The sequence below is a fragment of the Gallus gallus genome, chromosome 25 (genome assembly GCF_016699485.2).
Source record: "Gallus gallus isolate bGalGal1 chromosome 25, bGalGal1.mat.broiler.GRCg7b, whole genome shotgun sequence".
In the NCBI taxonomy this organism is placed as follows: domain Eukaryota; kingdom Metazoa; phylum Chordata; class Aves; order Galliformes; family Phasianidae; genus Gallus; species Gallus gallus.
This window is the reverse complement of record NC_052556.1, coordinates 363,955-390,732: the sequence shown is the minus strand read 5'-3', so window position 1 is coordinate 390,732 and position 26,778 is coordinate 363,955. Positions and strand designations below refer to the sequence as shown.

Here is a 26,778-nt window from a genome sequence, read left to right as displayed (position 1 = left end):
CCATTCCAGTTCCCACCCCGCAGCTTTCCCCCCACACCTGCCCCCAGGTGAGCACCTGGGCGGTGACGGGCAGCACCGACAGCCAATGGCTGCGGAGGAGAGAGGGCTGAGGGACCAATGGGAGCGCGGGGCTGCTCCCCCGGGGCGGAGCGGGGCGGAAATCCCCACTGTTCTCAGTGCGGCCGCGGCACTGTGCAGGATGCGGGGCAAGGATGAGGAGTACGACTTCCTCTTCAAGGGTGTGTGGGGGGACGGGGCGGGGTTGGGGAAGGGGTTGAGGTTGGGGTTTGGGCACTGGGATGGGGTTGGGATTGGGGTTGGAGTTGGGCACGAGGATAGGGTTGGGGATGGGATTGGGGATGGGATTGAGTTGGGAATGGGGTTGGGTTGGGTTGGGTTGGGGATGGGGTTGTGGTTGGATGGGGGATGGAGATGGGGATGGGGATGGGAATGGGCACAGGAACGGGACTGGGCGTGGAGACAGGGATGGGACTTCCCAGGGGGCAGCACCGGGGGTGCTGGCAGCAGGACCAGGGCAGGGGGCAGCCACCAAACCCCCCCTGAGCAGCACCAGCGGGGGTTGACCCCTCCCCACCGTGAGTCAGCCCCCCCTGCCGGGCCGGGCAGCCCCACCACCACACACACCCACCCGGGGGAATTCCTCTCCGGGGTCGTTCTGGGGGTCTCCCCGAGCACCCCACTGCTTTCAGTGCCTTCTGCTGCTCACTGAGCCCCGTTTCCCCGCTGTCCCCGTGCTGGGGGGCTGCTCGGCCCCACTGTGGTGAGCGAGGCTGTGGGTCAGTCCCTGTGAGTCCCGTCCCCCCTCCCCGGCTCGATTCCATCTGGGTGTTGGAGAAGGAATGACACAGGCAGTTGGGGAATGAAAAGTAAATAAAATCAAAGCCCGGTGAGTCACCAACTCGACGAACTTGATAGGGGAGAAACACCATCAATGTCCCAGAACCTGTTCTGCCACATTCTATGGGGTCGGTGCCGACGAGGCGCTCACCCGGCCCACACCGGCACTTCCCGGCTCGGGGTGATGCATCCGGACCCCTCTTTGGGTCCTCATTTGGGTGCCCTCGGGGCTGGAGATGGGCTGGAGCCCCCCTCTTTGGGTCCTCATTTGGGTGCCCTCGGGGCTGGAGATGGGCTGGAGCCCCCCGCTGTGTTAATGGGGTCCCCACCCGGAGCCCCTCGTTGGGCTGATCCCAATAACTGCTGGCTGGCGGTCCCCATTCGCGTTGGGTTCTGGTGGTTCCCCACTCAAGTTGGGCTGCGGATGGCGATGCTTTGGGGGGGACTGACGCTGCGCTCCTTACACCCCAGTGGTGCTCATTGGGGACTCCGGCGTGGGGAAGAGCAACCTGCTGTCCCGCTTCACCCGCAACGAGTTCAACCTGGAGAGCAAGAGCACCATCGGGGTGGAGTTCGCCACCCGGAGCATCCAGGTGGACAACAAGACGGTGAAGGCGCAGATCTGGGACACGGCCGGGCAGGAGCGGTACCGCGCCATCACCTCCGCGTGAGTGTCCCCCCGCCCCGCTCCCGTACCCCATAACCTGGGGGGCTGACCCCGCTCTGCCCCATCGCTGCCCCCCAGGTACTACCGCGGGGCGGTGGGAGCGCTGCTGGTGTACGACATCGCCAAGTATCTGACGTATGAGAACGCCGAGCGCTGGCTGGCGGAGCTGCAGGACCACGCCGACGCCAACATCGTCATCATGCTGGTGGGCAATAAGAGCGACCTGCGGCACCTGCGCGCCGTGCCCACCGACGAGGCCCGGAGCTTTGCAGGTATCCCCCCATCCCCCTGTTGATCCCAGCACACGTCGCAGCGCTGTCATGGAGGCCGGGTTGGATGGGGCCACGGGCAGCCTAATCTGTGGGGGCACAACCAGCCCATGGAGGGGGGTTGGAGGTGGGTGGGCTTTAAGGTGCCCTCCGACCTCAGCCATTCCATGGTTGCACCCCATGAGCCCTCCCCGTCGTTGCAGAGAGGAATGGGCTCTCCTTCCTCGAGACGTCGGCTCTGGACTCCACCAACGTGGAGACGGCGTTCCACAACATCCTCTCCGGTAAGGACGGGGGGGATGAGGTGGGTTTGGGGTTGTGATCCCCTGGAATCCCTTCTGTGAGCTGTGGGGTTGGGTCCTGCACACTGCCATGGGGAGGTGTGGGTGCTCCCAGCCCGCCGAGCCTAACTTGATCTTAATCCCAACAATAACCCTTACCAAAATCCAACCCAAGCCCCAACCTTAATCCCAACCCTAATCCTAACCCCAGTCTTAACCCCAATCCTAATCTCAACCCCAAATCCCAATCCTAACCCCAACTCAAGCTCTAATTCTAACCTTAACTCCAACCTCAACCCCAACAATAACCCTAACCCTAATCCCAACCTTAACCTCAACCTGAATTCCAACCCTAACCTGAACTCAAGCCCTAATCTTAAACCTAATCCCCCTCTCAATCCCAACAATAACGCTAACTGCACTCCAACTCCTGTCCTGCCCTAACTCTCACCCCAAACCCAACCCTAACACAAAACCCTCCCCAACCTAACTCTAACCCCAACTCCAACCCCTACCCTAATTGTAACCCCAACCCCAAACCCAGCCCTAGACCCTACCCTAACCTAACCCTAACCCCAACCCAAATCCCAATTCCTAACCCTAACCTAACTCTAACCCCACACCCAACCTCAACTAAAAAGTCAACCCCAACCTAACTCTAACCCCAAACTCAACCCTAAATGCAACCCCTCTCTAACTTAATTCTAACCCTAACCCAACCCCTACTCTAACCTACGTCTAACCCCAAACCCAATCCTAAACCCAACCCTCACCCAACCCCACCCCCCCCAACTCTTAAACCCAACCCTAACCTAATCCCAACCCCAACCCCTACCCTAACCTAACCCCAAACCCAACCCTGACCCCAACCCCTATCCTAACCTAACTCCAAACCCAACCCTAACCCCAATCCCTACCCTACCGTAACCCAACCCCAAACCAAATCATAACCCCAACCCCTACCCAAACCTAACTCTAACCCCAACCCCAGCCCCAAGTTGTGCTGTGGGGTGGGCAGACCCCTCGCTGGGAATCACACGATTAAGAAGTGCTGCTGTTCCCCCCTCCCTTTGCCGGCAGAGATCTATCGCAGCGCGGCACAGCGGCAGATCGCGGCGCAGCCCGAGGCGCAGTTCGGCCCCAGCAGTGCCGTGGAGCCCATCCGGGTGCTGCCCACGCAGGACGGCCGCCAGGCACAGTGCTGTCAGAGCATCTGAGCCTCTGCTCGGAGGCAGCGCCTTCCTCACCAACACCGCTGAGAGACACTGCTGTGTGCTGCCTTCCTCCCCGTGCTTATGTAGGACCTACAGCAAAGGAAGGGGGGAGCATCCCTGGTCTGTCCCCCTGTTTATGTAGGACCTACAGCAAGGGAAGGGAGAAGCATCCCTATTTTGTATCTGTATTTATGTAGGGCCTACACAAAAGGAGGGGAGAAGTATCCCTGGTCTGTCCCTGTGTTTATGTAGGACCTACAGCAAGGGAAGGGAAAAACATCCCTATTCTGTACTCGTATTTATGTAGGACCTACACAAAAGGAGGGGAGAAGTATCCCTGGTCTGTCCCTGTGTTTATGTAGGACCTACAGCAAGGGAAGGGAGAAGCATCCCTATTCTGTACTCGTATTTATGTAGGACCTACACAAAAGGAGGGGAGAAGTATCCCTGGTCTGTCCCTGTGTTTATGTAGGACCTACAGCAAGGGAAGGGAGAAGCATCCCTATTCTGTACTCGTATTTATGTAGGACCTACACAAAAGGAGGGGAGAAGTATCCCTGGTCTGTCCCTGTGTTTATGTAGGACCTACAGCAAGGGAAGGGAAAAGCATCCCTATTTTTTATCCGTAATTATGTAGGGCCTACACGAAAGAGAACAGAAAAGCATCTCCTCCTCATCCCTGCATTTATGTAGGACCTACACAAAAGGAAAGGGGGAAACATCCCTATGTTATCCCTGTGTTTATGTAGGACCTACACCCTCCTGCTGGGTTTGGGCCCCCATGTCACCCCCCATGTCACCCCCCATGTCCCCCATCCTTCGGCCACAGTCGTAGCAGTTCCAGCAGTCCCTACAAGGGGAAGAGCCGCACCGCCTGCTGGGTATCATCCCCACCAGGGGGGCTGCAGGGGGGCAGGAGGGTCCCCGGGAGCACATCTCCATCGTGGGGTGTGGGTGGGGGGGGTTGGGAGGTCCCTCTGTCCTCACCCCCGCGGGTTGGGTGTCACCTGGGGACACGGCTCATGGGTGAAGTGGGAATGAGGGACAAAGCCCAGCGTGAAGTCGGCATGGGGGTTCTTGCTGGTCGTTATGGTCCTGGAGACTCACTCCTGCTGGTCGTTACGGTCCTGGTCAGTCCGGTCCTGGAAGCTCCTGCTGGTCATTACGGTCCTGGTCATTATGGCCCTGGAGGCTCTTTCAGGTCGTCATGGTCTTGGGGGATCCTGCTGGTCGTTACAATCCTGAAGGTTCCTGCTGGTCATTATGGTCCCAGACATCCCTACAGGTCATTACAATCCTGGTGACTCCTGCTGGTCATTATGGTCCCAGACATCCCTACAGGTCATTACAATCCTGGTGACTCCTGCTGGTCATTATCGTCCTGGACATCCCTTCAGGTCATTACAATCCTGGTGACTCCTGCTGGTCATTATGGTCCCGGACATCCCTTCAGGTCATTACAGTCCTGGTGACTCCTGCTGGTCATTACAGTCCTGCTCATTGTGGTTCTGGAGACTCCTAGCTGTTACAGTCCTGGTGACTCCTGCTGGTCATTATGGTCCCGGCAACTCCTGCCAGCCGTTATGGTCCCGGTCGTTATGGCTATGGAGACACCCGCCGGTCGTTACGGTCCTGGTTGTTACTGTTATGGACCCTCCTGCTGGTCGTTATGGTCCTGGAGGTTCCTCCTGCTGGTCATGGGTTCTGGAGGCTCGTTCTGGTCATTACGGTCCTCGTTTGAGCACCACATCAGCTCTGTGCCCACACGGGAGCAGGGCATGAGGAGGAGGAGGGTGGGAGGAAGAGCAGAGCAGCGCGGCTGTGGCCCCCGGGGCAGGAAGCAGCCAGAACCCCCCCCAAAAAACAGACAGACAGACGAGAGCAGACGCCGACTTTCTTAAGTAATAATACTTTAATAAAATTAAGTTCTTAATGTAATTTTAGCACATTTAATACATTAACCCTTTCCCTTCTTTGTTTTCTACAAGTTGTGCAACATCATTATTTTAATTTTTTTTTTTAATTATTATTATTATTTTTTTTTCCTTCTCCCCTTATACTATATGCCTCAAAACTCAGACAACGAGCCTACCTCTACTTCTACCTTCGGTTATACCTCTCTCGGGCCCTTATTTGTTTGCTTAACGCCAGAGAGATGGGAATACCTGGATGGAGCGCGCGATCAGTTTCCAATAGTAACAATCCCGACTACAGGCTTCCTATGACGTTAAAAGAAATGGTAATTAAAAAATAAAATGAAATAAAATAAGGAAAACGCAACCTAAGGTAGCGAGGAATGGGTTGTAAATGGAGGGGCAGCACCGTGGGGCAGGAGGGCGCGCGAAGCCACCAGAGAGCGGATGCACAGCGCCACGGGGTGGGCTCTGACCCTTCCGTGGTTGGGTTTTTGGGTTCATTATCCCCCTTTTTAAATGACTCTTGAGCAGAGTTCATAAGGAAAGAGGAAAAAGGAGTGCTGGTGGTCCCATGGCCAAGAACTGCAATCTCAGCCGTCCACCTCGCTCTGCCTGCTCCTAAGCACTGTGGCACAGAACCGCTGTGACATGGAAGGAGGGCAGCAGGGGGTGGCATGGAAGGGAGGTGGCACAGAAGATGACGTGGAAGGAAGGCAGACAGGAGGTGACATAAAAGGAACGTGGCACGGGGGTGATACAGAAGGAAGGTGGCACAGGAGGTGACACAGGTCGGTGGCCCAGAAGCACTGCCACAGGAGTGGGCTGCATTCTGCCATCAGCTGCCCGAAGACCCGGTGCCACCACTGGAATGATTTCCTTTCTTCCCCCCGATCCAACGGGATGAGTCCAGATTTCCCATCAGTGTCACTCTCCTGGGGGTGACTTCCATGTGCACTGCGGCTGCTGAAGGATGCGACCCCCCCCAATTATACCCAAATACCCATAAAGTGCATCCGCCCTCCGGCCCGGCGTACCGCTGCCCAATGTCAAGCACTGACTTTTCTTCAAGTATCGAACCCCGCCCCCCAACCCCCCAAAACAAAACAAAACAAAACAAAACAAAAACCCAAAATGAGGTAAAATGAAAAGGAAAAGAGGAAACAGGCCGCTCGCTGCCCCGGGGGGGGGGGGGCTGGCAGGGCGGGCGCAGCGAGGGGTGTCCGATTCACAGTGCTATCTGCAGAAACCGAAGGAGAAGTGCCTTCGCTTCCTGCCCTAACCCTACTGCATGGCTTTGCTGAGTGCTGGGAGCGGCCGCCCCGTCCGTCCGTCCGTCCGTCCATCCCCTCCCCCCCCTCGACGATGGCAGCGGTTGGGGAAAGCTTTGGGACCCCCGGGGGAGAGAGGGAGGGAACCTCCTGAAATGGGGGACAGCGCCCGCCGCGCCGTGACACAATGGATTGGGGCAAGAGGTGAGCACCGGGCCGGTGTGACCCCCCGAACCACGGGATGACTCGGGGTGTGCTCCCCCCAAACCACGGGATGACACAGGGTGTGCTCCCCTCAATCCATGGGATGACACAGGGTGTGCTCCCCCCAAACCGTGGGATGACACCGGGTGTGCTCCCCCATAACTATGGGATGACAGCAGGCATGGGTGCGGCGTTACACAGAGCGCAGTGCGGCGGAACACAGCCCCAAAGACACACACCAAGAGGGTTCGGAGGTCCTTCCCCACGACAGTGACCCCACCAATGCCATAAATCCAAAATCGAAAAGCCAAGGGAACAAACTCGCCCTAGCTCACCCCCAAGCACAGGGTGGGGTGCTGACGCATGGCCCCCATTCAACTCTGTGAGTTGGATGGGATGACCTCTAAAAGTCCCTTCCAACCCAAAGGATTCTATGACTCAACTCCGAGGGGACCAACTGCGCCCAGTGGTCCTTGCCATTGGACGGAGCCTTCCGGTCAGTCCCTTCCAACCGGACACGGTGCAGTGGGTGATACTGGCGGTAGGCGGACAGTTGGATTTGCTGGAAAAGACTTCCAAGCTCATCCAGTCTGACCCCATGCCACGGCCACCGTGACTCCTAGGGTCCCTACGAGTCATTAAGTCAGTAAGTCCTGGAATCATTAAGGTTTGGAGACCTCTAAGATTGCCCTCAACAGTGCTGTGATCCCATGGGTGGGTGCAGAGGTGGCGATGGCTTGGGTTAGACGTGAAGACCCTACTGGACTCCTCCAACCTTAATGATGGGCACGGTGGCGATGAGTTGGGGTTGGAATGGATGATCTCAGAGTTTCATCCAACCCAAATGATTCCCAACACCGCGGGGGGACCCGGCGGCACCGTGGAGCGCATGGATGGAATGGTGATGGAATTCCCATGCACGTTCCAACAAAAGCTCCGCCGCCACGCTCCAAGCTCAGGGCTGGAGATGGGGATAAGGCAACAAAGTACGGCCTCAAACCTTCTCATTTCTGCTCAGCAACAAGCCAAACCCTCCTATTTCTTTCTTAAAAAAACAAAACAACAAAAACAACAAAAAGAAGACCGCCATCAATGCAAAACGCATCTTATTAAAAAAATACATACGACTAGATCCCATTATTAATTATTAATATTTTCTTTCCCCCTCTATAAGAATAACCTCAGGGTTTGTGGGGAGGTGACGGCCGCGGTCAGCGTTACACTCCGCGTCCCTCAATGAGCTCCGAAAAACAGTACCAAAAAAACCCCCAAAGAAAGCAAAAAGGACGGAGCTCCCGGGGCAGCGCGACGCGATCTCATCAGTGGGGTCTGTTACATTCTGCTCTGTCCGGGACCGCTCGGATCTACTATAGATTAAACAATATGGATAACAGCTACTATTTCAACTAGTTAATTTCATTTCACTTTTTACTCTAGGATTATATGAAATAAATTTGAGCGTTTATTATTATTCTTCTTATTATTATTTTAATTTTTTTTTAATACCCATCAACTCAAAACTTCTTTCTTTTTTTTCCTCCTCTTTTTTTTTTCCTTTTTTTCTTTCTTTTTTCTTTTTTTTTTTTTCCTTTTTTCTTTTTTTTTTTTTTTTTGGTTCAAAACAAACGGAAAGCAATCACCTTTTCGTATCCTATCCTTCTCTGAAAGGCAAAGAGCAGAAGCGGCCGCGGGGCCGAAGTCGCAGTGGGGGCGGTGAAAAACAAAAAACAACCCTTTTTCTCCCCAAAACGGCGCTTTCGCTCCTGCGGTTGGGAATGACCTTTTTCACTTCTTTCTTTTGGATCCCTCCGACACATCCATGGGTGTCGATGACTCCTGGAAAGGGCTCTGTCTGCACCGTCACCATCACCGCGACACACACACGCACACAACGAAAAGGAAACATATATTAAAAACACTTTGTAAGCGATACTCTGGATACAAACGTATTTTTTTTTTTTTTTAACCTACATATATTCTAAACCTTCTAAACTTTTAAGGATCACTTTATCATAAAATAAAATATCCTTTTTTTTTTTTCTTTTCTCATAATAAATTACCTAATAAAAAGTATTTTTATGAGCCCAGTTCCTTGCTACATTTACACGTAATAAATGCCTTTATTAAAATAGAATATTAAATTATAAAGAAATGTTCTAATTTTTAAAATCTTCATCTTATTATTATTTTTTTTTTTAATTTTTTTCCCTCCTCTCTCTCTCTCTCTTTAAAAAACACCAAAATAAACCCTTTCGGACACCGAAGCGGCGGCGGAGCGTTCCGGTCCATGGATATAACAGTCTGAGCCTTTGGACGTACGGAGATTTCTTTGTTCAGAAAGGAAGAAAAGAGAAAAAAAATCACAGATTCCCCCCTCCAGCTGAAAAATACGTCTGGGAGTGGGGGTGAGATCTTCCTACCGGATCTCCTCATCACGTATAAATCCAATTTTGGTTCTCTCTCTCTTTTTGCTATGCATTGACACGCACTACTCTACGGTTCACATGGATGGGGACGATGTGATGGCGCGGGGCCCTCCGTATCCCTTCGTCGCCATCTGAGCCCTCTCTGCCCATTCCTGTCGCCCGGATCACTGCGGGCAGGATGAGCCCCCCCACCCCCGCAGCGCCCATTGCCACCGGGACCCCCAGCGCCCCTCCGGGACGGGGCCACGGAGGGCTGAGCTCATCGGGACGTTATTGCTGGTGAACAGAGCCCAGCGAGCCACCGCCTCACCTCTCCGCGAAGATCCAACTCAGAGCAGATGCTTCATTAAGGTCATGGGCATTTTTTTCTTCTTCTTTTTTTTTTTTTTTTTTTTTAGTTTTTTTTTTTTAGTTTTTTTTTTTAATTATATATATACATATATTTAAAAAAAAAAAGAGACAAAAAAAAAAAAAAAGTAGGAAAATTTTGTTGTCGAAGCCCCTGCAATTGGGGTGTCCCCTCCCCCCCCGGGGCCAGAGGTATTGCGGTGCACTACAGCGCCTGGATTCCTTTCTTGCACAGCTGCTACATCGAAAAGAGGGAGGGGGTGGGGGGCAGGGGGGGGGCAGGAGAACCCAACACAAAACTGGGGGCCCAACGACTTCTATTCATTTCAAACTAGAACTGCTACATCAAGCTTTCTTTCGATATATATGTATATGTATATAGATATGCATATATATATATATATAAAGGTTATTGGAACTGAAGGTTTTATTCAAGGCCAACTCGGAGATTCGAGCAGGAACCCCCCGGGACAGACGGAGCCCCTGGTTCCCACCAGCAAGCGCGGATGTTTGTTTGGGTCGTCATTCCTTTACGTATTTTATTTTATTCTTAAATTTTAATTATTATTATTATTATTTTTTTAAGAAAGGTCGTTTCTTTTTTTTTTTCCTTTTTTTTTCTTTCTTTTTTTTTTTTTTTTTTTCCATTTTCTCTACTGTTTTTTTTTTTTCCAGCATGCAGGAGGCTTTTACATCGTTTCTGCTTGCTAGGGGACGGGGAGAGATAAAAGGAGCAGCCAAGGAGCCCCTCGCCTCCCCCCCTCCCCATTCCCCAGGGTCAGTGCTAGCACGGGTTCCCCCCGCCCCCAGATCTCTCCTTCCCCCCTCCCCGCTCCCACCCACCTCTTCACAACCTGGCATCAAAGAAAGACATTGACCAAAAACTTGCTCACATTACCACGAACAGACTTCACTCAGCCAAGAACGACTATAGTCACTCAACTAACAACGCGGCCTCCGGGTGCTCAGCCGGGGAAGCACTTAAGCCATCACATTTCCTGCTCCAGCCCCGCCGGTACCAAAGTGAACACATCCAAACGCCCCCCAGAACGGTGGTTGGAGCCCCACAACCCAACCACTCTATTCCCATCAGCAGGAGAACGTGGCAGAACGTGCAGCTCCAATGCAACCACTGGGCTTCTATGCAACCATTGGGCTTCAATGTACTCTTGGGCTCCAGCACAACCACTGGGGCTCGAATGCAACCACTGGACTCCAACACAACCACTGGGCTTCAACACAACCATTGGAGTTCCACGGCAACCATGCGGCTCCAACGAACCATTGGCTCCAAGGCAACAATTGGGGCTCCAACGCAACCATTGGGGCTCCAACGAACCATAAAACTTCAACGCATCTACGGAGCTCTGATGAAACCACTGGGGCTCCAACGCAATCATCAGGCTCCAACAAATCAATTGGGGCTCCAACACACCATTGGCTCCAAGGCAACAATTGGGGCTCCAACGCAACCATTGGGGCTCCAACGAACCATGAGACTTCAACGCATCTACGGAGCTCTGATGAAACCACTGGGGCTCCAACGCAATCATCAGGCTCCAACACATCAACTGGGGCTCCAACGCAATCATTGGGGCTCCAATGCAACAATTGAGGCTCCAAAGAACCATGAGAGTTCAATGCAACCATGGGGCTCTGATGCAACCATGACAGCTCCGATGCAACCATTGGGACTCCATTGCAACCATGGGGCTCCAATGCAATCACCGGGGCTGCAACACAACCACTGGGGCTCCAATGCAACCATGGGGCTCCAACAAACCATTAGACTTCAATGCAACCATGGAGATCTGACACAACCATTGGGGCTCTGACGCAACCATTGGGCTCCAATGCAACCATGGGGCTCCAATGCAACCCAGGGATACAGATGCAGTGCAGGTGGTGGCACAGAGGGCTCAGAGCACCGTAATGTCCCCAACTGTCCAAAACGCCCCTGTGGGGACCAAACCAAAGCCAGACTTGGAACAAGAACCAGGTTTAGGAAGGACATGGCTGTGCCCACCCCAGCACATGTTCACATCCCGAACTGCTCTGGACACACAGCGCAGCACGATGGGAACCAAAGGGTTCTGAAAGCTCTGGGGAGGAGGCGAGCACACATCCGACCTGACAGCGTCCCTTCAGCACAGCATTTCTTTTTTTTTTTTTTTTTTTTTTTTCCCAAAACATCAGCATCCATTGCAGAACCCAGGAACAGCGCCCACCCCTCCGTCCACCTCTCACCACCTACGGTCATAATTTTACCACTGATGCCAAATGGTGGAGGTACACCGCTTGACGCCCATCCACCCACATCCGGAGGGCGAAACTGAGCAGAAGAGGGGATGTTCCCAGGAACGTCGTTATGATGGAATGAAAGTCTCCTGAAACCCAAGGGAAAGAAAAGAATCGCAGGCGATTTCGATGACAGTGATTTTTTTTTTTTTTTTTTTTTTTTTTTGCTGTAGAACTGTCTCAGCCAAGTTGTGCAACTTGTTGGTTCAGCTCTAAATCGGGGTCTGGGATCTGCGAGGGGCAGGAAACGGGGTGGGAGAAAACGAGAGATACCACTGATATATACATACATACAGGTGCTCGCTGAGCGAAGTGCCTATATGTACATATACACGGGCGTTGGTGGTGAGGGTTCGGGTGTTTGCTGGGTCAATCCAACACACATCTTTACCACTGCGGCGTTTTGGTGTCCGGAGAGCAGCCGAACCAACCCAACGCTGCCAACCATCCATCAATGGGCACCAAACCGGAACGGACGCCCACGGACGCCCATCCTCCCCCACTTCCCAACGGTCAACCAAAGGATCGGAGCAAACGGAACCAGCAGTCTTGAAATGACCAAAGGATGTTCAACAAGGCAATTCTTTTTGTGTTTTTGTTCTTGGTTTTTTTTTTTCTTTCTTTCTTTTTTTTTTTTTTTTTCTGTTTCGTTTGAAAAAAATAGAATATATAAAAGCGGCCAACCTCAGGAAGATCCACACAACGGACAGCTGAAGAGGTTTCGGTCCATAAAGAAATACTTTTGTTTTTGTTTTTGTTTTTCTTCTTTTTATTCCCCCCAACTCGGTGTCGGGTAACGAAACTTTTGGTCCGGCTTAAAAACGACGACAACAAAATTATATCTCTGTAAAACCCGGGTTTTGCATTCGGTTGCTGCGTTTTTTGCTTCACCGTCGGGATGCGCCGCTCTCCCGCGCCATCGACTCTCTTCAGTTCCGGCACAGGGAAAGGGAAAGGAAAGCACCGTGTATGGAAATACCCTGTGAGCAACTCCGGCTCCGTCGGACGGATCCATCCCTGCGTGGAGGAGGAAGAGGAGCAACGTGGCCGCGCTCCGCGGTGGCTCAGAGGAACAGAAGACGCGGATCGGCCCAACGGTGCCCCAAGAGCTCCTTCCAACCCTTCTTCACTATCACGGCGTGGCGTTGTTCTCACTCTTTTTTAGTATTATTGTCTTTTTTTTTTTTTTTTTGCCTTTTTCTTTTTTCTTTTTTTTTAAGAAAAAAACGACAAACTAAAAGAAAAACCAACCAAAAAAAAAAAAAAAAAACCAACCAAAAAAAAAAACCGACAACCAAAAAATGGAAAACAATCAAAGTTCTCTTTAGCTGCTGTGGTTTTGTGTTTTTTGTTTAAATCTTTGAGGTAATACAGTTGTGCCCTCGTTCAAACAGGTTCCCAGAGGTCGGTGGTTTCTTTTTTTTTTCTTTTTTTTTTTTTTTTTTTAATATTACTGTTTTGTTTTGTTTTTTCCTTTTTCTCTTCCAATCCCCGACGGCCGTTTTCCTCCCTCTTTTTCTCTCTCTTTCTCTCAGCTCCCTATTGAGCCGAGTCCCTCTGGGGGCGGCACAGGGAGGACAGTGTGGGCTTCGGCCCCAGCTGATGAGCGGAGGGGAAGGGTTGGTGGGAGCCCCCCATGTCCTCCATCGTCCCATGGCCAACGCTGACGAGTCCCAGTCCCACCCCCACGGGACTGACCGAAATGCGCTTCGCTTCCGAGATGTGAGTGTGCGTTCCGAGCTTTTGTCCTCAGAGAAGACACCGCAGGTGGAGCATCCTCTGCCCTCCCAGATTTCTGGCTTTGCTATTTGCTTCCACTGTGTCATTCACTTCTCTTTTTTCTTTAGTTTTTTTTTTGTAAAAAATAACATACATCGCTTGTAAAATAATTTTCTTTTTTTTTTTTTTTCCTTACTTCTTCTCCTTTAAATTAATTTATCCTTTCCTTCGTTTGTTCTTCAGGTCTCGTTATTATTATTATTAATTATTATTATTATTACCATCGCTTCTCTCTCCTGGCCCCCCCCCCCCACAACCCCTCCCCACGCTCCCACCCCACCCCCCATCCTGGCTCTGTCTCTTTAGGAAAATATTCTAATGGCCTGAGTGGCTGCAGCGTGGCACACCGGGCACTCCGGGTCAGTCCTCTCGCAGATCCTCACGGCGCACTCCATGCAGAAGAGGTTATGGCCGCACGGCACCAGCGCCGCCGTCACTTCGCTCTCGAAGCACACCATGCACTCGCGGCTGCTGGAGACGGACGTCCGGGCAGCGGCGGTGCTCCCCAGTTTGGAGAAGCCCTGGAGCGGCTCCCCCTGGGATCGCCGGGGGAGGGCGGAGAGGTTGGGCTCCTGGATGGAAGAGGACGGCGAGCGGTGGGAATTGGGGTGGATGGCACCGGTGCTGCTGGAGCGCTGCTGCTTCGAGAAGAGCACCGAGACCGGGTTGGTGTTCTCCTGCCCGGCCCACATCGGGGCGCCCGACTCCGGCACCCCATAGTACAGATCTTGCTTGTTGACGCCGTAGTTGGGGAAGAGGTAACCGTAATTGAAGTCGTTTTGGTCGTTCAGCCGCGGCGTCTCGTAGACCGGGTCCACCGAGCAGTCCCCGATGCAGCCCAGGCTGTTCTGCCGGAAGGTGGAGAGCGGCTTGCAGCCCGGCGCCGGCGTGTGCACCCGCCAGGCCTCCGAGTAGCGGTTCTCCATGCTGGAGTCGGGGCTGCTGGACAGGAAATCGTTCTCGTTGTTGTACTCCAAGATCTTCCCCGTCCTCACCGCGATGTGGGTCTCGATCTCCTCCCGCGCGCGTTCCACGTTGCCCGGCGCGCCGGTGATCTCGAAGACGGGGTCCCGGTCCCGGCTGGGCGTGATGATGTAGGTGTTGGTTTGCTGTTGGATCCTCTTGATGGTGGCTCCTTTCGGGCCCACCACCAACCCCACCACGCGGTAGGGGACGCGCACCCGGATGGTGACCTGGCCCGGCAAGGTGGGCGCGCTGCCGAACGTGGTGCCGGCCTTATTGCGCGACGCGCGGATCATGGAGAAGTGCTCGGCTGCCGAGATGATCTCCCGCCGCGCCATGGCCACGTCCTCGCGCCGCCCCGTCACCATGAAGACCGGCTCCTCGCCCCGCACCGGCGTCTTGATGTACGTGTTGGTCTTGGCCCGCAGAGCTTTGATCTTGCAGCCTTGGAGGAGAGAGGAACAGAGAGAAGGAGGGTCAGGAAGGCCGCCCCAACGCCAGCCCTTCACCGCTGGAAATCTGTGCCAAACAGCTGCGGCTGAGGGGCACGGAGCGTGGCAGAGAGGTGTCAGTCCCCCTAACGCCAATGGGCGACTGCCCAGCAGCAAAACACGAAACCAAATGCCAGGGGAAGGTTTTCCCATCACCATCCCCACAGCCCCCAGAAGGCGCTGCCATTTTGAGCGCTGCCCCTCAAAACACAAGGTGTCCCCTCCCACCAAATCACATGAAACCCCACTGCTCACCGTGTCCCCTCCCACCAAACCACACGAAACCCCACTGCTCACCGTGTCCCCTCCCACCAAACCACATGAAACCCCACTGCTCACCGTGTCCTCTCCCATCAAACCCCACTGCTCAATCTCTCCCCTCCCACCAGACCTGGGGGTGGAGGATGTCCCCCATTTTGGGGCATTGAGCACGGATGGCCGTAGCCCTCCCCACCAGAGCAGCCCAGGCCCTTCCCCAAGGCTGCTCACCATGTTGTCCACTTGTGACACCAATGCTGACCCCCTGGAGCCCACCAGCACTACTCCCTCCGCTCCTGACAGCCCTGAAAATGTCCTTCTGCTCCTCCAAACAGGGCTGTGCAATGTGCTTTGGTGCTTTCTCTGAGGAGCTTAGAGGCAGCAATGTGGCTACTGGTTCCTACACGACTACCAGTTCCTACACAGCTATGGGTTCCTACACAACTACGGGTTCCTACACAGCTATGGGTTCCTACACAACTACGGGTTCCTGAGTGACTACCAGTCCCTCTGTGACTATTGGTCCCTACACAACTACCGCTTCCTATACGACTACCAGTTCCTACACGAGTGACTACCAGTCCCTACACAACGACTCGTTCCCACACAACCATCTATTCCCACACGACTACTGGTTCCTACGCCACTACTGGTTTCTACCTAACTACTGGTTTCAAAGTGATGACCAGTCCCTACACGACTACCAGTCCCTACACAACTACCAGTCCCTACACGACTACCAGTCCCTATATGACTACCAGTCCCTACACGACTACCAGTCCCTACACGACTAGCAGTCCCTACACGACTACCAGTCCCTATATGACTAACAGTCCCTATATGACTACCAGTCCCTACACAACTACCAGTCCCTACATGACTACCAGTCCCTATATGACTAACAGTCCCTATATGACTACCAGTCCCTACACAACTACCAGTCCCTACACGACTACCAGTCCCTACACGACTACCAGTCCCTACAAAACTGCCCATTCCTACACATCTACCACTTCCTGAGCGACTATCAGAGCGGTGAGGCATTCGAACGGCTGCAGAGGAGTGTGGGTTCACTGACCCTGAGGGGTTCAAGGAAAGGGCAAACGTAGCACGGAGGGACGTGGGGTGGGGGGTGACCCCGGGGGGCAGTTGGACGGTTGGAGCAGATGATGTTGGGCGTCTTCTCCACCGTAACTATCCTGTGATCCTGTGAGTGCTGGGGATGGTCTGGGGTTGGGCCTGGAGATCTCGGAGCTCCTCCCCAACCTGAATGATTTGATGACTCTTTGGGTTATGGGCACGGTAGGAATGGGTTGGGTTGGACTTTAAGATCTCAGAGCTTTTGTCCGACCTGAATGATTCGACTGCTTTTTGAGCTGGGGGCACAGTGGGGATGGGTTGGGTTGGACTCGATGATCATGGGTATCTTCTCCAACCTGAACGATTTTCTGGTCATTTCCTCCCCAAAAGAAGCCCATCTCTTCTCTCCTCCACCCACCCGACACCGCGTTACCACCACACTTCTACCACAAAAGATCCACCAACAATGCTTCTACAACCAAGAAAGTTGGATTCCTCGGCCGGTGGGCTGCGGTGTCATCACACAGACCCCAACATCACCCAGACCCCAATTAACAACACCGCCTCTCCCCAGCGGGCATCCAGGGCTGCCGCTCAGCTCATCAGTTTGCCCAGCGCTCATCTCCTGGGGTGCCATTTGTGCCATTGTGTGGGAACACAACCATCCCATCGGTTATCACGACCGAAAGGAAACCCTTTGGGGATCAAACCAGAACCCCCGCGCCCCTACAGCTGGCAGGAATCGTCCCCCACACATGGTACAACCGAGAGCTACAGCCGCATGGTGCACAGCCCCACGGGCCATAGGCACCACCGCATTGATTGCAGGAGGGCATCGCGACGACGGCTCCGAAATGCCTTTTTGTCAGAGGGCTTTGGCACAGGTGGGGAAGGCGCAAATCCCGGCTCTGCTGCAGAATCCCGGCACAAGTTTTAAGTCCTGGGAGTTACTTCCACGCACTGAGCTCCCATCCCTGCTCTGCACAACGGAGAGGACGGCCCTGAGCTGTGCCAAAACCTGCAATACCGAACGCAGTGACACTGCTGCACGCAGCGCATCTCCAGGGCACTGATCTCACACTCCTGGGGGTCGGAAATGTGGGATGTGATGCAGAGAAAGAGCAAAGCCCAAAGTCCAACCCAACCCCGACCCCACTCAGCCGATGCGTCGCTCCACACTGAGCTCACACCCCAAAATCCATCGGCGCTGCTTTCCTCAGGAAAGTTTTGCAGCAGCTGCTGTGGACCAGTGCTCATCTGCAGCGTTGTGCTGCTGGGACTTGGGAAACTCCAGCACAGAACAGCACACACCAGGCGTGACGCAGCGTGCGATGCAAACACCGAACAAATTCACAGCATAAAGGCTCCCCTGGGGAGAACGGGAACAAACGGCTCGGGGTCTGCAATCCCCAGGTAGGGGGGTGATGAACCAAATGCCACCATTTCCCCCCGGGGTATCACCGAAGTGTGGGGAGCGAAGGGGAGCTCACTGCGCTGGGGGTGACCTCTGTGTGCTCCCCCCAGGACAGAGGGTTTGCACGAATCCCTCTTCCAAGGGCTGTAGGTACGCACTGTCGGGGTTGGATGGGGGTTTTCAGTGACGTGGGGCAATGCCTGCATGGGAGGAAGAGGGATCTGAGCGCAGCAATACGGGGAACAATCATGGAGGTGACACTGAGGGTCAGAGGGGTGACGAAGGATGGGGGCTCCGCGCTGGGGACACATGGGGGGAACGGTGGGAACACACAGGAGTGAGGGCGACTCAGAGCCGGAGGCGGTGGGAAGGATGGGGGAAACGTGGTGGGAATGGGGGAAGAGGAGGGCCGGAGCAAATGGGGGAGGAGGGGGGGAGCGGGGGGCAATGGGAGACCCCAAAAAGGGAATGAGAGGGAGAGAGTGCGGCGAGAGGAGGGAGGGAAAATGGAGCGGCGGACAAAAGGACGCGTGGTGCAGCGGTGGTGTGAGGAGTAGGGGGGGGAGGAGGAGAAGGAGGAGAGGAGGAGGAGGAGGAGGGAGGGTCTGCGCGGCCCTGCAGACAGGAAAGGCGGCTTTGTGCAGGCAGACAGATGGGGATCCCGCGCCGTGCCATGCAGGAGAATGACCCCCAGGGATGGGGAGCGGTGCGGTGCTCCGGCACAGCCCCAGCACGGGGCGGGCAGCGCACAGCCCAACTTCCAGAGGGCCGCGCTCATTTCCACCCACCCCGATCTGATCCACCCTCCCCGATCTGATCCACCCACCCCACTCTGATCCACCCGCTCTGCATCGCAGCCCCAACCATGAAACCCCAAAGGCTGAGCCCCCCCTCCCCCAGCACCGCCCCATCCCCAGCAGAGCAGGAGAGGGCCCTTTATGGCGCTCCATCAGTACGAAATCTGCCCCCTCCTCCCACCTCCCCACTCCCCCATCTGTGTGTGTGTTTTCTCCCAACAAAACATTTTCTTTGTGCGGAGCTGAAACCAACACAACGGAGCGGTTTTGCTCGGGGGCCGCAGCGCTCAGTGCCAGCACAGAAACACGAAGCAAAGAGGAGGAGAGGACCCCCAGGAGCAGCAATGGGGCGGAACTTTGCCATGGCGTTCCCCCCTCGGAGGGCAGCACACGGGCACAGCTGATGGATGCGTGGCAGACTGCTGCCGGCCACAGCTCTGTCGGAGAGCTCTGCTGCTCCTCGCGGTGCTTCCACTGCCGGACCCTTCCCTTCTCTTGTGTTTCCTTTCTTCTCTTTGCTGTCAGCACAGATCCCAAAGCGTTGGGCGTTTTGTGCGATTTCTTCTTTTTAACTTCGGCCAACGGACTCCCAGTGAATGTGTTTGTTCACTTCCCATAGAGATCCACAAACACTCGAAGCAGAGGCAAACCCAGAACACGGTGACCCAACTGGGACCGGTACCTGAGCAGCACTGGTAACAAAGAAGTGCAGAAATTTCATCTAGAAATGCAGAAATCTGGCCTAGAAATGCAGAAATTTGGACTAGAAACGACTAAGTCTGGTCAAGAAATAGATAAATCTGGTATAGAAATGACTGAATCTGGTCTTGAAAAGGATAAATCTTGTCTTGAAATGACCAAACCTGTCTAGAAGAGGATAAATCTGGTGGAGACATCGCCGAGGTGGAGGTGGATGCGATGGTCCCTATGGTTCCCTTCCGGCTGTGGAGGTCGTAGTAAACTGGGAAAGGGGGAATGGGGCAGTTGGGACACAGAAGAAAATTCTGCCCCTGAATGAGGAGTGAACAAATCCATCGAAGGTAACAGAGAAGGGTTAAGGAGCCCTCTCCGCCTCGCAGGGCACGGTGCATGTGGGATGCGCCCCCATCCGCCTTTGGCTTTGCACGGACTCATCCCAAACCCTTCCATGCTCAGAGCACCACAACGCCAGCAGGATTCTATGGGACCTCATCTTCAACGAGGTGGTGGGGAAAGGCCTCTGAGCACATCCTGACCACGGATGTGTGCTCCGCACAGCGCCAATGGGAACATGGAACACCAACAGGAATGCACCGATGGGAACACACAATGCCAACAGGAGTGCACCAACGGGAACACACAGCAACAACGGGAAAGTGCAACGCCAATGGGAACACACAGCACCAATGGGAACACGCAACGCCAATGGGAACACGCAACGCCAATGGGAACACACAATGCCAGTGCAATGGGAACACACAACGCCAATGGGAACACGCAACGCCAATGGGAACACGCAACGCCAATGGGAACACGCAACGCCAACAGGAGTGCACCAACGGGAACACACAGCAACAACGGGAAAGTGCAACGCCAATGGGAACACACAGCACCAATGGGAACGCACAATGCCAGTGCAATGGGAACGCACAACGCCAATGGGAACGTGCAACGCCAATGGGAACACAACGCCAGTGGGAACACAACGCCAGTGGGAACACACAACGCCAGTGGGAACACGCAACGCCAGTGGGAACACGCAACGCCAGTGGGAACACAACGCCAATGGCAACGTGCAATGCCAATGGGAACACAACGCCAATGGGAACGTGCAACGCCAATGGGAACGTGCAACGCCAATGGGAACACAACGCCAATGGGAACACGCAACGCCAACGGGAACACAACGCCAGTGGGAACACAACGCCAATGGGAACACGCAATGCCAACGGGAACACAACGCCAGTGGGAACGTGCAATGCCAATGGGAACGTGCAATGCCAATGGGAACACAACGCCAATGGCAACGTGCAATGCCAATGGGAACACAACGCCAATGGGAACGTGCAACGCCAATGGGAACGTGCAACGCCAATGGGAACACAACGCCAATGGGAACACGCAACGCCAACGGGAACACAACGCCAGTGGGAACACAACGCCAATGGGAACACGCAATGCCAACGGGAACACAACGCCAGTGGGAACGTGCAATGCCAATGGGAACGTGCAATGCCAATGGGAACACAACGCCAATGGCAACGTGCAATGCCAATGCCAGCAGAAGGACGGCACAGTGGGAAATACGGACCTTCCACGGAGTGGTTCCAACAGACGTTCCTACTGGGTGCCAATTCAGCCCCAACCCATTGAGCCCTTCCCCTCAGTGGGGCCGGAAGGGCAGATCCCAGGTGGGGGGCACTGCTGGAGGGTCCGCACCCCTCCAGGTGGGTCCCAGCAGTGAGCAGCACCCACAGCCCCCACCACGGACCCACTGCTCCTCCTGTCACACGAATCACTCCACGACGGTGGATTTCTGCCTTTTGTGGGACAGAAAACCATCCGTACAGACAAAAGATTGGGGGTTCTCATTTCCATGGGGCTCCTTCCCACCGCTCCGCCCGTAGGACCCCGCAGGCGGCCCTCTGACGTCGCCGGGCGGTAAAAAAGAGCCGTGAGCACATCAGGATTCACTCCTTTTTGCTGTTACGTCGTGAAATGAAAGAAGGCCACAGCACAAACTGCCATCCCACGTCCCCAGCGAGGTGGGTGCGCTTCCCCATCGAAGGACACAAAGACCCCGATGGAGATGTGTGGGGTGAGGCCACCGCCGACCACCGATAGATACCCCTCTGCTGGGGGGTCCGCGGTGCTGATGATGCCATGAGCTGTGCTTACGAGGAGGGGGGGGGGGGGGGGGGGGGGGGGGGGGGGGGGGAAGGAAGAGAGGGAAAACAAACAGGAAAGAAAGGAACCGACGCGGCAGGAAAATGAGGGAGCGCTGACTGCGGTGCGGCGGCGCTGCGAGTTGGATGAAAGTTGTGTTAAAAACGAGAAAGCAAAGGAAAAAAAACCAACCCCACAACGCAGAACCCGACAGGACGCGGCCCCGCAGACAATCGGCGCCTTGTTTGTGCCGGGGGGGAGGGGGGACGTGAGGGTCCCACCGCATCGCCCCGCATCGCCCCGCACCGGGTGGGTGTGCCCACGGCCCCGTGCGATGCCGTGCGATGCGATGCGACCGCCGCACACGAGTGGGGCTGGGAGGGGGGCGGGGGGGCACCGCCAGACAAAGGCGGCGGAGGGGGCGGGGGTGGGGGCGGGGGGCGCGTTCCCCCACTGCCCTACATTTGGGCTCCGGCATCCCGAGCCCGGCTCCGCTCCGCGCCGTCTCCCTGCAGCGTTCCCTTTGTTTCCCTCCCAGCCCCATTTTCTCCTCCCACCTCCGGTCGGAGCGGCGCGAAGTCTCTCCCGCGGCGCCGCACTTTTCCCCGGTGGAAATTCGGACGGATCCAAAGCACCGCTCCCCAACGGCGCTCCGACACCGAGCGCGGTTCCGCTCACCCCACCCCCAACCGCCGGAGCGCAGCGAGTGTCGGCGACGGCCATCGGCCCCACCGCGCGCCCGCTGCGATGCGCCCCTCTGAACGCCCTCCGTCCCCTCCGCCCATCCCCACGGGGGTGGGAGCTGCGCTCGGACCCCCCCGGCGTTCCCCGGGACCGTCCGCAGGCGGTTGGGGGGACACAAAGAGCCCCTCCACGGGGGTCAGCGGGGCCTCCGCTGGGCTTCACCTTGCCAAGAAGGAGCGACGCTCCCATTGCGGAGCTCCTTCCCACTGACAATGGGCCGGGAGATGCTCCACCGAAGGGCGGCTCCGGCTCCGGGTGACAATGGACGCGGCCGCCGGTGACAGCAGCAACACCGCCCGGTGGGATGGGAAGGCTCTGCGGGCCCCGCCGCGCTCCCAGCAGCAGAAAGCCGAAGGGGCCGCTGCCCTCTCCCCACGCACAAAGGAGCCCACAGCACAGCCCTCCCCACGGAGCCCCACGGCCTCCGTGGGTCAGAGGGAGCGGAGCGCGGCCCGTCAGCAAAGTGAGAGCAGAGCCGTCCTCGCGCCCACCTGCACCTCCATGCTTTGGGGACCTCCGCCGCGTGACGCTGCTGTCACCCCTCCCAGCACCGCCGGCACAACCACACCCTCGGGGTGCAGAGGAGGGTCTCACCACCTCTTCTGCCCCGGAACCTCATCCCAAAGCGCCTGCGAGGCACTCAGGTGCTTCGGCACTGCACTTTGGCAAACCCACTGCTCAGCTCCGGGAGCGGTGCCGGGGAGGGGTCGGTGCCCAACACAGAGCCGGAAGGGACTGAACCACGGAGCGCCCTGCGGGCTCCGGAGCCCACATCGCCTCCAAGACCGCGCAGCCACCCGCAGCCAACATCCAAGGAAGAAAAGGGCACACGTAGAGGTAACGTTCCCTTCAGCCACCGCTCACCTTGGCCGGAGCAGAGAGAAGAGGTCACACATCACCCAGCGGTGCTGCTCCGACTGCCCCCTCCTCATTCCCTCCCTGCAGCCCCCGGCTCTGGCAGCAGCACCACGGCGGAGCAGCTCCCGGTGCCTCTCACCGAATCCCCCGAACCCCCCCAGGTCAGGGCTCCACGCTGTCCCACTGCAGACCCCACAGCACCCAGCACCACTGGGAACCATAGAACCACCGAGGCTGGAAGAAGCCCAGCACCGCCTGACATCAGCGCCCGTCCCAGCGCTGCCGCACACTCCCACGAGCACTGCTGGCGATGTGGTCTACAAACCAACACAGTCGACGAAGTCTGTGGCCAACGCAGTCTATGGTCAACACGGCCTACAGTCAGATATGGCCTACTGTCAACGTGGTCTACAGCCAAAGCAGTTTATGTTTAACGCACTCTACGGTCAACGTAACCTACGGTCAACAGTGTCGACCGTCAGCCACGGCCTACAGTCAGTGCGGCCTACAGCCAACGCAGTTTATGGCTATGACCATCGATGGTCAATGTGACAATGTACAGTCAATGCGGCCTATGGTCAATATGGTCTACAGCCAACACGGTCTACGGTCAACACAGTCCACGGTGAAGGCGGTCTCCAGTGAAAGTGGTCCGTGGTGAACGCGGTCGATGCCCAATGCGGCCTGCGGTCGATGTGGTCTTTGGGCAGCGTGCTCCGAGGCCGATGCGGTGTGTGGTCGACAGCCAACGCGGCCTACGCTCAACGCAGTCTCTGGCCAACCCAAACCGAAGGCACGGAGCTCAAGCTGAGCTCCCGCAGTGCCTCCAAGACAAAACAGAGCCCCCCACAACCAAACCTCCCCACCGACCACACTCTACAGCCGCGCTGACCCAAATATGCGGAGCAGAGCTGTGGCCCGGTGCCCACAGAGCCCTCCAGCACCTCCAAGGGCATCTCCTGTTGGTGGCACCGCGCTGCGTGGGGGCACACGGGAGGGTCCCCATGCCCAGGCCCAGAGCTCTCCCCCACTTCCCACTTCCAGAGGTGGGAACCACACCGGCCCACCAGGAAGGACCGGAGCGCTCCGTCGGACCACGAAGCGCCGAAAGCGCGAAGAAAACTCCGCTGTGCCACCGCTCCAAACCTTCACCCAACTTTCATTTCCATGGCACTTCTCCCCCCTTTCCCAAGGTGTGAACGAGGTGAGGAATCCGTACCCCCCAACCACGCGCTGCCCGTCACCGGATCGCAGTGGGGGGGTCCGTGGGGTGCGGCGATCTCCCCCACTCTGCCAGGGGCTCTGCGGCAGCGTGGGATGCATCCCCTGGTGTGGGGCACGGCCTGACCCGGCCCTTAACGCTTCCCAGATGTGGGAAAACCCTCACGCACACAAAAGATGGTGGAAGGAACCCCGGGCTCCACGCACCGCAGGCTGACCCCGAACGCAGCCCCCAGCGTGGGGCGGCAGTGGGACCCTACGGGGGGGGGCAATGAGTCGGAACCCCCAACCAGCATCCCCCTCCCACCCCCATGGCCCCTCCTCTCCTTCTGAACTTTCCCAAACAAAGGGAACCCCCGCACGGTGCCCCCCCCGCGGTGCTGAGCGCTGCCCCAGCTCTCAGGGTGGGGGACGAACCGAACCCCACAGCCCCCCACCCCCCCGTGCCCTAAAAGCCTCCCAGCCCCACTGTTCTGAGCGCAGCAATGCACAGCCGTCTCCGTCCCCCACCCTCTGCGTATTCCCCAGTGACAGCGGCCTCCCCCACCCCACAGCCCCCCCAAACCCCCCAAACCCCCCGGTCCCCATCCCAGGAGCCACACTCCGCACCCACCGCGCTCTGACTTTCCTCTCACCCATCCATCCCCCCCTCCTCCCCCCGCTCCATTTTTCCCCCTCCACAAACCCCACAAAGTGTGCATGTGCATCCCCCAACCCCCCCCCCCCCAGCCCTGAGCCTCCCGCGGACCCCACGCGTGGAGGGGTGGGGGGTGGGCGTGGGGTGACCGAGGGGTGGGTGTGGTGCGCGCGTCTCCCTCTCTCACTACAGATATATATATATAATGTTTTAAAGCCCTCCTCCATCCCACCTCGCTCCGCGCGGAGCCGCGATGAGAACAAAGCGGTGCTGTCACCCACGCGGGACGGGGACCCACGCGGGGATGGGGACCCACGCGCTGCGCAGCGCTGAGTTCCACTCGCGCGGATCCGATCCGCGATCCGGAGCCCCAACCACACCCCCTCCCTTCCACGCCGCTCCCGACACAAAGGGGATTTTTCTCCCCCGCTCCGTCGCGGTTCCGGGGGGGTTCGGCAGCCGCCGTCCCCACTGCCCCCACCGCGGCGCTCTGCGGGTCTTTAAGGGTGGGGGGCGGTGGGGGGTGGGAGGGGGGTGGGGGGCATAAAGCGGGGCCGGGGGGCGTGGGGGGTGGGGGTTGGGGAAGCCCGGCGGACGGACCCACGCAGACATTCCTATGGATGCTGATCCATAGAGACCCCACAGACCCCCCCCCGCACGACCCCACAATGAAAGTCCGGGATCGGCGCCCCCCCTCCCCCCTCCCGTACCCCCTTCCCCGGCAGAGAAACAATGCGATGGGGGTGGCGGCGCGGGGAAGTTCCGAGCACCCCCCGACAAAGGGACCCCCGCACCCACCCGCGACCCCCGCCCACACCTGGGCTCCCACCGCGCCCGTGACCCCCCCACCCCACGCACGACCCCCCTCGTGCCCCCTTTGAAGGCCCGAACAATGCGAGGGGGAGTGGCGGCGCGAGGAAGTTCCGAGCACCCCTTCGACAAAGGGACCCCCGCACCCACCCGCGACGCCCTGCGCCCACCGGCGACCCCCACCCCACCCGCGACCCATCCACGCGCGATCCCCACACCGAACCGCGCCCCGGCGCCGTACCCCCTTTGGGGGTCCGAACAATGCGAGCGGAGCGGCGGCGCGGGGCAGTTCGGAGCGTTCGACAAAGAGACCCCCGCACCCACCCGTCGCTCCCACCCCACGCGCGACCCCCCACACCCCCCACACCCACGTCGCACTCGGCCGGGCGGAGCGGCGCGGGGCCGTCCCGAGCGCCGCGAGCCGGAGGGACCCCGCACACACGCACACCCACTCGCGACCCCCACGCACACCCACCCACGCGCGACCCCCTCCCCCCGCGCCCCGAACGACGCTGCGAGCGGCGCGGGCCGGGCGGCAGCTCCGATCCACAAAAGAACCCCCCCCGCCCCCCTCGCCCCCCCCCCCCTCCGCCGCCCCCCACGCGCGACCCCACGCGCGCCGCTCACCTTGGCGCCCCACGATCTCGGCCACGTGCTCGGAGCTCGGCACGGGCACGCACTCGGTGGTGTTGGAGCTGCTCTTCAGCCGCAGCTCGGCCTCTTTGTACAGCGCGCACAACTTGGGCTCCGCCGCCCCTCCGCCCGCGGCGGACGGACCCTTCGGGGCCGGGGGAGGCGGAGGCGGCGGCGGCGGCGGCTGCGGCTGCGGCGGCGGCGGTGGGTTCGGCGGCGGCGGCTGCTGCGGCGGAGGAGGCGGCGGAGGGTTATTGTTGTTGTTGTTGCTGTCCTCCACCAACACCGCGGCGGAGGAGGAGGAGGAGGAGGAAGGCTCTCCGAGCCCCAGCAGGCAGAGCTGGTCCAGGGCGAGCTGCAGCGCCCGGTCATCCTCCAGCAGAGCTCTGTCTTTGCCGCTCCCACCGAAACAGCCTAAATCGCCGAAGCCGCCGTTCCTTTCCATTATCCCTGGGACGAGCAGGCTCGGCATGGCTCAC

At 57.3% G+C, this 26,778-nt stretch overlaps 2 protein-coding genes across 3 annotated transcripts; one reads left to right on the top strand and one right to left on the bottom strand.

Moving 5' to 3' along the window:
• The first annotated feature begins 186 nt into the window (after positions 1-186).
• On the top strand, positions 187-5,227 carry RAB2B (RAB2B, member RAS oncogene family). 2 transcript variants are annotated; one of them, XR_006932116.1, is made up of 6 exons: positions 187-239; positions 1,330-1,525; positions 1,604-1,797; positions 1,998-2,078; positions 3,156-4,574; positions 4,687-5,227. XR_006932116.1 is itself a non-coding variant. In XM_015298341.4 (5 exons), exons 1-5 carry the CDS (start codon positions 200-202, stop codon positions 3,290-3,292), a joined length of 648 nt encoding a protein of 215 aa, XP_015153827.3. In that variant the 5' UTR covers positions 187-199; the 3' UTR covers positions 3,293-5,227. The 2 variants fall into 2 exon arrangements, 1 of the variants encoding a protein (XP_015153827.3); XM_015298341.4 differs by having other exon boundaries at positions 3,156-5,227.
• Positions 5,183-26,778, bottom strand: MEX3A (mex-3 RNA binding family member A). Its single transcript, XM_015298339.4, has 2 exons — positions 26,294-26,778; positions 5,183-14,936 (listed from the first exon to the last, which is right to left on the bottom strand). Exons 1-2 carry the CDS (start codon positions 26,769-26,771, stop codon positions 13,831-13,833), a joined length of 1,584 nt encoding a protein of 527 aa, XP_015153825.3. The 5' UTR covers positions 26,772-26,778; the 3' UTR covers positions 5,183-13,830.

Coding starts and splice junctions, on each gene's coding strand:
- RAB2B (XM_015298341.4), top strand. CDS start 200: ATGCGGGGCAAGGATGAGGAGTACGACTTCCTCTTCAAGG. Junction 240..1,329: donor GTACGACTTCCTCTTCAAGG/GTGTGTGGGGGG, acceptor CTTACACCCCAG/TGGTGCTCATTGGGGACTCC. Junction 1,526..1,603: donor TACCGCGCCATCACCTCCGC/GTGAGTGTCCCC, acceptor GCTGCCCCCCAG/GTACTACCGCGGGGCGGTGG.
- MEX3A (XM_015298339.4), bottom strand. CDS start 26,771: ATGCCGAGCCTGCTCGTCCCAGGGATAATGGAAAGGAACGGCGGCTTC. Junction 14,937..26,293: donor CGAGATCGTGGGGCGCCAAG/GTGAGCGGCGCG, acceptor CTCTCCTCCAAG/GCTGCAAGATCAAAGCTCTG.